The sequence below is a fragment of the Nicrophorus vespilloides genome, unplaced genomic scaffold, assembly GCF_001412225.1.
Source record: "Nicrophorus vespilloides isolate i.1.1-1 unplaced genomic scaffold, Nicve_v1.0, whole genome shotgun sequence".
NCBI classification, from domain to species: domain Eukaryota; kingdom Metazoa; phylum Arthropoda; class Insecta; order Coleoptera; family Silphidae; genus Nicrophorus; species Nicrophorus vespilloides.
Window position 1 is genome coordinate 9,264 of NW_017097294.1, and position 11,680 is coordinate 20,943.

The following is an 11,680-nucleotide window of genomic DNA, read 5'->3' on the forward strand; positions in this document are numbered from 1 at the left end:
TCTTGTGATAAGCTGTCAAAATTGTCGCGTCTTGTAAAAAGAAAATGGGAATGAATACAAATAATATATTTTATTTTCGATATAGTAGCAATTTTCTTCTGAATATAAATTTGAGATGTTTGCTTTTGTGAAATGATTATAAAAAGTTTCAGAGTGAAAAATCATTATTTTCAATTTATTTTGAAGAAATCGAATAAAGGATGTGCGTGTGTGTTGACTTACTAAAGTGAAAAATCCGTGAACGATTCGTACGGACTGCATGGGAATTTCCCAAGGGGTTTTCACCCTGAAGGGATAGAGCAGCACGTTGATGAAGAGGACGATATTGGACAGCATGTCTATGAAGAGCAGCAGCAAGTCGAAGCCGAAGAGCCGATTAAATGTTCCAACCAAATCTCCCAGCTTCACGTAAATATTGTACACGTCGTTCAGGCTTACCACATTCTCGCTCAAAGTCTCGAATTTGTGAGCCAAGCAGACGGCGAAGTTGTAGATCAAGATGCATCTGATGTACAGAACGTATCTGCACACTGTATCCATGGTTTCGTAATCGGGAAGTCTTCCGTTCAAGAGACGAAAAGCTATCATCCCGAAGATTACGTACGCAATTTCCAAGTGACCTACAATTAGTTCAATCCAGTAGAAAGTGAGCGTTTTCGGTTTAGCGATCTTTCGAAAGTATTTATCCACGTTTTGCATCCCTCTGAGGAATTCCTCCCAAAGTGTCTTGTACTTCAAAACTTGCAGAGCGTTTATCACGGGATGAAGATTTAGGCTTAAAGTCATCGTGGCCGCATTGAAGGCTTGCAAAAAGGACATCCTGAATAAAGCGTGCCTGTAAACTTCGGCCATGCTGAAATACGTTCCAATCAAATAAGCCACGCATACAAAAACCAAGTAAAAGTTATAAGATCTTCCCCAAATTAACTGTTTAGTGCTAAAGCTGTAGATGGGACAAACACCAAAGATGTTTCCCATCCCGTAGACAAACTTCACGTACGTGATATCGTGCTTTCTGTCCACCATCACCGAGAATTTTCGTCGCACTGAAACTTTCCCTGACTGAATTCCTCAATTGCGTCGATATCAATTCACTCCTAATAGACAACACATCCATTTAGCCCGTTCGTTCGCGTGATTCCATTTCGAGCGCAAATTGAAATTTCGGCGCCAGAATCACCATCAATTAATCATCAATGGAAGCAGATAATATGCAAAACGGAGTAATTATCAAACGCAATTCGGATTAGGGAAATTCCGCTCCCAAAATTCCAGGCTTCAGTCAGTCTCCATACAGAATTTAATACACAGTTAATCAAATTTCATAAATTAAGATTAATGCTTCAATAATTGTTAGTAACTTACAAGTGAGACTAAGCCGTGAAGGATGCGTATGGATTGTATGGGAATCTCCCAAGAATACTTCGGTCTGAACGGGAAAAGAAGCACGTTGAAGAAGAGCACTATATTGGAGAGCATGTCTATGTAGAGGATAAGCATATCCAATCCAAACAGTCGATTGAACGTCTTCACTAAATTACCTAACTTCACGTAAATATTGAAGACGTCGTTCAACATTACAACGTTTTCGCTCACCATCGCGTATCTATGACCCAGACACACCACGAAGTTGTACATTAAAATGTACCTGACACACGTCGAGTATCTGCAAATGATGCTCATGATCTCGTAATCGGGAAGTCGTCCATTCAAGAGCCGAAACACGATCATTCCAATCAAAACGTAAAACATTACCACGTGTATGAAAGTAAACTCAGTCCAATAACAACTCCACTTTTTCGATTTAGATACGTTCTTATAGTATCTATCCACATTCTGAATGCCCTTCAGAATATCCTCCCAAAGCTGCATCGAATTTAATACTTGCGCAATGTTGATCAAAGGATGTAAGTTACTGCTTAAAGGTACGATTCCGGTGTTGATGGCTTGAAGAAGAGGCATCCGGATCAAAGCGTGCGTATACACTTCGTACATGCTAAAACACAATCCGATCGAGAAAGCAGTAAATACTAAAACTAGATAGATCCGATTTGCTTCTTTTCGTTTCAACTTTTTCAACTCGAAATCATAAATAGGACAGATTCCAAATACGTTTCCTATTTTGTAGAAGAACTTTATATAAGTTACATCATACTTTCTGTTCACGTGCACCATGCTTGAGTCTTTCTTACGCACTAAAAACTTTCTCACCAAAGTTTCTTCTAAAAATGGATACAAAAAAATAATGATTTTCCAAAATTACCTTTTCATTGTGTATCAGCCCCCCAAATTGCATTTCTGTTGTAATTAGAATGTAGTAGAAATCCATTTCCTCCAATAAAACTTTGACACTTTATGAAAGAAATTCGTGTAACATTCGAATCGATAATCGGATTATAATTGATAAATTTAACTTTATTGTAAAATCAATTTTTAGTTACGTAGTTAGTTATTTATTTGTATTGCTAAGCAGTTAAATTATGTTTTAATTTGTAAATAGTAATGATATTTTACTTACTAAAATGAAGAATCCATGGATAATTCGTACACTTTGCATGGGTATTTCCCATGGAGTTTTCGCTCTGAACGGATAGAGAAGAACGTTGATGAACAGCACGATGTTGAATAACATGTCCATGAAGAGCATTAACAAATCTAAACCAAAAAGTTGATTGAACGTTTCTATTAAATCTCCCAGTTTAACGTAAATGTTGTAAACGTCGTTCAAATGAAAGTTGTGTTCGTTCAACGTCGCGAATCTGTGACCCAAGCAGATCACGAAGTTGTAAATCAAAATGCATCTGACGTACAGCGAGTATCTGCAGAAGAAGTCCATCGTTTCGTAATCAGGAAGCCGTCCGTTCAGCAATCTGAACGCAAGCATCCCGAAGACAACGTAGGAGATTATCAGATGCCCCGAGATTAACTCCGGCAAATAAAAGCTACGTTTTTGAGGTCGCGAAATCCGTCTGAAATATCTATCAATATTCTGGACTCCTCTGAAGTAATCCTCCCACAGTTTACTGTATCTAAAGACTTGAACTACGTTAATCAACGGATGCAAATTCAAGGTTAGAGTCATGATGCATGCGTTGAAGGCTTGAAGGAAAGGCATCCTCGTCAAGACGTTCCTGTAAACCTCAGCCATGCTGAAGTAAATCCCAATGGTATAAGCAACGCATACCAATATTAAGTAAATCTTATATCCATGTTTATGTTTCAACTCTTTCAGTTCGAAATCGTAGATCGGACATATTCCAAGAGCGTTTCCTATCCAGTACACCGTTCGGATGTAGGTGACATCGTACTTTCTGGTGACGTTCACCATGACCGGACGTTTCGACAACACTAAAACTTTCCTATTTTTTTTTTTATATTTCGATCATTAAAGTCGCTGTTCCTCGAAGGATACATACAAAACTAAATTGATGTGTCGATGTCAATTACCCAGCCCGCTTCGATTATGTGACGTGATTGCATTTCCGGGCGTAATTGAAATGCGGTTGTTGCCCATTTCCTCCATCAATTCACCAACGAACGGAGAGAATCGACGTGCATAACGGAAAATGCATTGAATTCCTTACACAATCCAAACATTCTCAATACACTACATTTTTTTTTTGTAATATCCTTACGTCACATTGACACGTCTACGATTCAAACAATTATGACATATAATTTGACATTTGTATTAATTCTTTTGTTTTCCAACGAACTATGACCATATTTAATTTGACAGTTGAATTGATTTGAAATGAAATCAACAGGTCAAGCAAAAATGATCTGAGCACAAAAGGCTTTTAATTAAATATGCCGATATTCGCACGCACACACACAAAACAAAAACAAGAGCAAACCAGGAAATTAAATGGATTAAACGTGGAATCCAATTAATTAATTAATTACCAGAGCCATCAAAACAGAAACAAAAACAAACCGTTGCCCATCGATACACTTTGCGGTGTTCGGACATTCGTTGCGTTTCCAAAATAAACATTCATTTCGTACAAATACATTCGATTGTTTGTGTTTTGTAACCAACGAATAACACTGTATAATTAATCCGCTAATGCGATGGAACATCAACAAATTATATATGCATACAGCTTAATACACTTATCTCACCTCTAATGGAAATTCTAATCAATGTCAATGTCAATTTGACAGAACAATGTGCCAATTCAATTTTTTCCATTTATCTTATAAATTTAATGTTTTAGTTAGAATAAAGTAAATTTTAATCTTTAATAAATGATTAGTATTATTTTTTTTATTCTTTATTTGAAACGTTTTATCCTTTCCCTAATAAAAACAAATGAAACAAACATTAGTTATGATTATTAATCAGCTCCAACTGGACAATAAGTTCTTGTATTCAGTCTAATTCCACTAAGATTCGGAGGATTGTTTCCTTCGTAAACAACAGCGAATTTGATAGGAACCAATACATTTTTCATTGTTATCAAATCGGGATTGATTATAATGAAACCATTAGTTTTTGGTTTCAAACTCTTCACTTCACCTTCGATATTCTAAAAAAAAATAGAGAAAACATAAATTAATTACACTTTTGATTGTGTATACATTCAAGTAGGAATTGTCTTAGAGTTTCAACAGGATTTTGGGAATTGGGGCTTTATCGAATATAATCCTGGTCTAAATAGTGCCGGGAATCAAACAATCGGAGGCTTCCGTCTCCAGCTGCGTCCCCAACAGGAGCAGCAGCAGCAGCAGCTCTCGTGACTCCCGGGGAACGATCGATACTCGGTTTTCGGGCTCGGTGAATGCAAATGCGACAGCCACCAAAACTCTATACGCAATTGAAAATGTGACAATTGTACTTAAAAAAAACCCATCAATTCATAAAAAAACAATTAATTTGTTACGCAATGTGTTAATAATTTAACTATCAAGTTTTAGTGGACGCGGATTTCATTAAATTTTAAAAAGTATATTAATATTTTCATTATTTTTCATGTGGATCTGAGGAAAGAAACGTAATGAAAGATAAAAGTTACATTGAAGAAAGATATTCGTTGCAGCGCGCAGAGAGAATAATTAATTTTGAAGCAAAGTGAAATAATACGTTTCACCGTGTTCGCGTTTCCCGGCTTCCTCGTCTTTCGACTCATTTTAATTAGAGAAGATTAAAAAGTGAGAGAGAGACAAGGGATCTCGAGGATGGAAACGTAAATTTCCGTATTGCGTGCATGTGAATGCGTTGCCTTTTCGGGAGAAGAATTTATTAGGATGGGGAAAAATCTAGAATTTCCGGATCAAACGGCCTTGATTTTGAGATGGGTTTTTGAAAAGGGTTTTCCGCCTACGGCAACAGATTGTTGTTTTTTTGTTTAGTGTTGTTGATTGCGGAAATATTTCCTGCAGCGCATGAAAACTCTATTATTTGCCTTTTCCTCAAATGGAACGTGAACGCAAACCCGTCCACGGAAAACCCGCCCGAAAATCAATAGTTCTGGTTCCAATTAAACCGAAACCCATTGCCGTTCCGATGAGAAAAGAGAGAGAAAAACAACAACATATTTATATAAATATTACACATGCATTTCTTTTTTTTTTTTGATTTCATATGTTAAAAAACTCAAAACGTATTGCAATCAAATGTAAAATTTTCAATTGAAATTCATGTTTGTAATAATAAAAAAGAAAATCAATCAAATCAAGGAGAAAATAAACTTTTTTTTCTTTTCAATTTTCATTTATCGTTTGTAATATTGATGTAAATATCAATCATTTGAGATTGAGCGTCGTCATCGAAAATCTTTGCAGTCAGCTAGATTTCCTTTATTGCGCATCGTATAATGGAAATAATAAAGAATGCGGAGAAATGAAAGGAAATGCGGTTGGAAGGGAAAAAGTGAAGAAGCATCGTTTCGGTCTTTATACGATTTTTATTGTATAGAGAAGTAAAAAGAATATTTGAGGCTATCAAAACTCGTAAAAAGCCCCCAACAATATGGATAGCTTTTGAAAGTATTCATATATAAACATTTTATGTAACGGTTCTTTTGATCTCTTCGAAAATTTTTGAATTGCTTCAATTTGAAAGTATTTACGAGTCTTTGTACAATTTTATTGTCATAATGAATAAGTTTCTTTTTAACGCAGAAAATAAAGTGAAAGAATTAAATTTAATTATACTAAAAGTGTTAAAGTAAATTATCTTAGTTTCGTATAGGATTAAAACTAGAATATTATGCAAATATAGTAATGATATTTAAATCGTTTTGTTCTTTGAACCATGAAACTGTAAAGTTAAATTTCTATTATACAAAATGCTTGTAAATGTTGAACTTACAAGAAGATTAAGCTCGGATACGTCTCCTTCCAGGAAGATCCTCATCCAGAGTCCGTGCAATTTGCAGTCGCTCTTCACGTTAACGACGCCCTCCCATCTTCCAACTTCGTCCTGTTTGGTGTACTCGAAGAGTTCAGCGCAGGGTGACTTCAACTCGCATTTCGATGACGCAACACACAAAGCCAACAAAAGCAAATACCTCCTCAGCATCTCGGCACAGAAATTCCTTCACCTTTGATCCTACTTACATACAAAGAATAACAACAAAATAATAATCTTGGAAGAATGTTTAAGTTCGTTTCACACGTATTTGTACATGCAAACTAAACATATGTGAGTAATTCTACAGTATATATATACAAGTTGTTGAATAAAATCCAGGAATTAAACGCATTTAATAACTGTTATTTAAGCATAATTTCATACATTTTTTTTAGATGCTCGTTAAAAATGTTTTTCATTATTATACACATTTAAGAATGGTTGAACAAAGAAATATCCAATATCGGATAATTATTGTGTAAGACTGTGTAGTTTATTTTGCAAAAAAATGAGCATGAGAGTCAATTGAAATTATTACTTTTGTCCATTACAATTATTCATTCTTTCATGTGAAAAAATAAAAAGAAGCGACGAAGATTAAACTACGAAAAATGAATTAAGTAAGCTGTGATATAATCCGCACTTAATGATTCATACACCGTACATAATAAATGCCGACAGTTTCCATGACGACCTTTCAACTACAGTCCGTTTCTTTTTAGATCCAATTATTTTTCGCATCTAATCTTTCTTTTATTTCATTCACTAAACAAAAGTTAATTGGATTATTTTTCTTCTTCACGTTAATAAAAAAATCAAATTAATTAAGTTAAAATCATCATTTTTTTTTATTTGTTCATCATGAGTATTTTCCTTCAATACAATATAAAAATTAAGCATCATTGTTATCCTTTTATTCCTCTCCGACTGGACACAAAGTCCTGGCGTTCAGCCTGAAACCAGCGAAAGCAGGTGGATTCTTGCCTTCGTAAGCAACGGAGAATTTGATGGTAGCCGGTTCATCCTTCTTCAGCAGCAAGTCGCGGTTTTTGATCAGGAAGTCCTTCACCTTGGAATCACCATCAGTTTTCTTCACTTCACCTTGGGTTTCCTACAAAAGCATACAAAATATTTATTTACTTTAATTGAGCAATTGTTCGCTGAAATTGCGTCAATCGAATAAAAACAAACATTTTCACGTTTGTATTGTTTGATGATTAAAGTTATTTCATTTGGAAATTTTCACTATTTCCCTTTGGTTAATTCTATTGTATATTCATTACATTTCCATTCACAACAAACAGAGAGATACAAATAATATTTTCATTGTTACACACGTTTATGAAATCCTGCACGTATTTGCAGTTATATAATTTCGTAGGTTTTTACAAAACTCACCAAAAGTTTAACATCGGAAACGGCTCCATCCAAGAAGATCCTGATCCAAACTCCGTGCAAAGTGTACTCGCTCTTGATGTTCAAAACACCTTCCCATCTTCCAGTTTCATCCTGTTTAGTGTACTCAAAGAGGCCGGCGCAAGGTGTTTTCAACTCGCAGTTGGCTACGACCGCGCACAAAGCAACCAAAAGCAAATACTTCAGCATTTCTGCAAGAAAAAAAAATCCTTCAGCTTTAATCCCGTCTCAGTAGATTCATCTCAACGCAAAGTGCAGGAGAGAAGAAAATAGAATAGAAACAAAACGAGCAAAATGGAAAAAGTTGCAGTTGAAAATTGCTGAAGGGAATTCCCGGTGTCCGGACCGAACCGTTTAAGTGCTACTTAAATTTAAGTTCTCCGCGCTTTCCGTTCCGCTCCAACTAACTCCTTATTAATTCCGAAACTTCGTCCTTTCCTGCTGCTGCGACCGAGGAATTAATTCTCTCGCCTGCAAAAGTCCTTCAACAACCATCGTTTATTTCCATCCCTTCGTGACTGCCAAACTTATTAAAAACCACCATCGGAATCATAATAATTTTCAATTTATTTCCATGGCAACGAATATATAAAATCGTCGTGGTGATTAATAAATTTATAATATAAAAAACGCAATTGTTTAGAAATAAACAAATTGCGTACAGATTGCGGAAGATCTTTCGTTCATTTGTTATTTCCCTCGTGGAAAGCTTAAAAGCTTCGGAGAATTAACTATATTTCTTCAGTCTAGACGTCGTAAACAGAACCGAGTATAAATTGAAAATATTAATAAATACTGAAATGCAACACTTTTATGATTTCAGAAAATAAAATGTTTCAGCAATCTGGGAACTTTGAACTATTTAATAAAATTTAGCCAATACAGTTTAATTAATTCATTAGCATCAATCAACTAATATTTAATTGATTCAACAATTAATTAAACTTATCACATTTGTTAATTATTTCCCATTCATGTTTATTCCAATACATCTTCCACTTATTTTCTATAATAAACAAACAGAGAATATCGGTTTTGATTCTTCGGCTTTTCTTAGAAATTCGAATTGGAATTCCCGAATGCAAATATCTCACGTGCGACGCTCACAATATTCGCAAGATTTTGCGCTTCAATCATATATTTGTTATTTTCTCACTCTGTTTCATCCACCTTCAATCTCCAATGCAAATATTTCACGTACGACGTACGAAAATTAGAGTTGCAAACATTTTCATTCACTTTCAAAACAAAACTTTAAATATTTCACTCGTTCACCTCGTAAATAATGCACGTTTAATTGTTGTACAAATATTTATTGGGGCGTTCTTCTGCGTGTTTTATGCAATTTTAAAAATCCTCAAACATTCATCAATCATTCATATAAAATATTTATTTATAACCAGAGAGATTATAACATTTGTTAATATTCTCACACAGCAAACTTTAACAACATCGATTGATTTTTGTAACATTTTAATTAAATTATAAAAGAAATCTACTTATTAATTAATGTTTTTATAATCTTTACTACTCACTTTAAAATACTGGAATTCCCAACACTTATTTATAAAAAAAAATATTTTAAGAAAAAATAAGAATGAAATAATAATTACATCACCACAAGTCAATTGAGTATCATTAAATACCGGTTGTTGAAGGAAACTTCTCACAACTTTTACGATTCAGTTTAAAAGAAAAACGCGTTTTTATTTAAATTTTATGCAGTTGGAATGAATGGATTGACGTATTGTAGTATTCGTAAAACTTTACAAATCCAAATGTTAAATATGTGTTTTGGTTCATGTAACAGATGATTTACTGTTGTTATGGATACTGCTTTTGTTGCTAGGGACCTCTTATGTAATAAATGACAGTTGGTAAGCATTATTTAATGTTGTTATAGTGTTACTGTTACTATGGTTACTCCATAACATAAAAATTAAAATTAAGTAAATAGAATTCAAAATAATATGGTTAAAAAGGTAAAACAACAAAGCAAAGGTTAAAAAAGGGGTGATTTCACCCCATTCTTCTATTTCGGTAATTAAACGCCAATGGTGGCTTAATCCGTCCTTAATGATCGCATACGGTGCGTAATAAATCCGGGGCAGTTACCATGACAACCTTTGAACCGCAAACCCGAAGAAGGACTCCAATTATTTTTTAGGTCGAACCGAGGGCACTTGATTTTTTTTTTTATTATCATTCCCCATTGCTCGTTTCAATGTTGTTCATTTTTGTATCATTATTTTTGTTGTTCGCGTTTCGGTGATGATGAATGGCCTTTTGCAAAATAACACGTGAAGAGTGGTCTCGTTGCACGTATAAATCGCGCAAGTTTATTTATGCCCCTTTTCCTCTCTCGTTTCCAATGAAAAATTGCATTTGTTTCGGCGAACAGTGCATGAATCACACACCCATCCGATATATATGAAGAATAATCACCCTGCCACATTTCGCTCCGCATGGTTTAAAATTACGAATTTACATATACGCTCTCACCATAAATAATACCGAAAATTTGTAACAACACCAATTGGGTTGATTGCAGTATCTGCAAAACCGGAAAAAGTGTCCGGATATTTCGAAAATTTGCGAAAAATCGATGAGGTTCTATACTCACTCGATGATATTGATGTAGGTTTTTTTATTGGAGATGTCTGGAGAAGTCTGCAAGGCTTCGAATTACACTGGTCACTTCATGGTAATCCGGCCGGTCTTTATATACAAACGCGATGATATAACGAGTGGTCAAGGTTGTCGTGATCGTCGCCTTGCAAACTCTGCTTTTGTTTCTTATTGCTTGCTTGTTTCTCTCTTTCCGTTCGCAATTTATCCACTTTTGTTGTTGTTGTTGTTAGTCGCTGCTGTCGTTTCGTTAAACTCAGTTTATTGACTCCACAATAACAGCATTATTATTATTAATAACCGGAGGCTAACTCATTCAATCAACGGATTAACATCTTCAAATCACTCTTTTTTTTGTATTCTTGCAACAGCCCGAAGAATCTATCCAATCGATTCGCAAAAGCAAAGATGACCTCAGCAATAAATCAATTTAATTACAATAAGAAAGAAACATCAAAAGAGATTCTGTTTTTGCCTCTACAAAGACAAAGAACTTGAAGAATGTTTCCAATCAATTTGAAAATCTACAGATTATCATAATTTTATTATTTATAAAAGAAACACACACATTCATGTGTAAAGATTAAAGTAATTATTACGAACAAAACGAGTATAGCAGACTTACTTTTGTTAACTTTTATACTAATATAAAACTTGGGAGAAACTTTATCTGAAGATACAAAGAAACTGTATATTCCTCGGCCGTTTCCACTGCTAATCTTATCTCCTTGAAACCTCGCTTTTTACCCGAAATCTCTCATTCTTTTTTCGCCCCAACAAGTCCATAGCAAGTTTCTCGCACACAAAACCTCAGTTTCCTCAGAGATACATCATTTCTGAACATCGTTCGTCACCCCATAAAGGCTGTCCTCCTTTTTCAATTCCCTTTTTATTTTATTTATCTCGTGCAAAGAATTTGATATATACAAAAAAAATGATTGGAAGAAGGGTCAAAGTTAATTTTGCTCAATTTTCCAAAGCCCTTTTTGTTCCTCGATGTTTGCATGTGTGTGTGTTTGGATGCGAGCGTACGTTACGTACGTAGTATAAATTGGGAATGGATGAGAATAAATGCAGTGGACCAAGGGAAACGGAAATCCTGAAATACGACGGAGACGTCGTCCAATCGAGCTGGCCGACTCCAGCAGAACACAAAAGCTAAATCTCGCAACAAATTACTCCACACCGTGTTCCAATTTACAGCACCGACGTATAAAATTAACACCTGGAAAATTACTGCGAACGAATGAACATAGGACAACAAGAGTGCAAAAAAAA

At 34.9% G+C, this 11,680-nt stretch overlaps 2 protein-coding genes across 2 annotated transcripts; both read right to left on the reverse strand.

The window, feature by feature from the left end:
- Window positions 1-4,315: 4,315 nt before the first annotated feature.
- LOC108559661 lies at window positions 4,316-6,638 on the reverse strand. Its single transcript, XM_017917011.1, has 2 exons — window positions 6,317-6,638; window positions 4,316-4,532 (listed from the first exon to the last, which is right to left on the reverse strand). Exons 1-2 carry the CDS (start codon window positions 6,524-6,526, stop codon window positions 4,341-4,343), a joined length of 402 nt encoding a protein of 133 aa, XP_017772500.1. The 5' UTR covers window positions 6,527-6,638; the 3' UTR covers window positions 4,316-4,340.
- A 549-nt stretch (window positions 6,639-7,187) lies between these two features.
- Window positions 7,188-10,524, reverse strand: LOC108559656. Its single transcript, XM_017917005.1, has 3 exons — window positions 10,398-10,524; window positions 7,757-7,965; window positions 7,188-7,469 (listed from the first exon to the last, which is right to left on the reverse strand). The coding sequence occupies exons 2-3, from the start codon at window positions 7,961-7,963 to the stop codon at window positions 7,272-7,274; spliced, it is 405 nt and encodes a 134-aa protein (XP_017772494.1). The 5' UTR covers window positions 7,964-7,965; window positions 10,398-10,524; the 3' UTR covers window positions 7,188-7,271.
- Window positions 10,525-11,680: the final 1,156 nt, after the last annotated feature.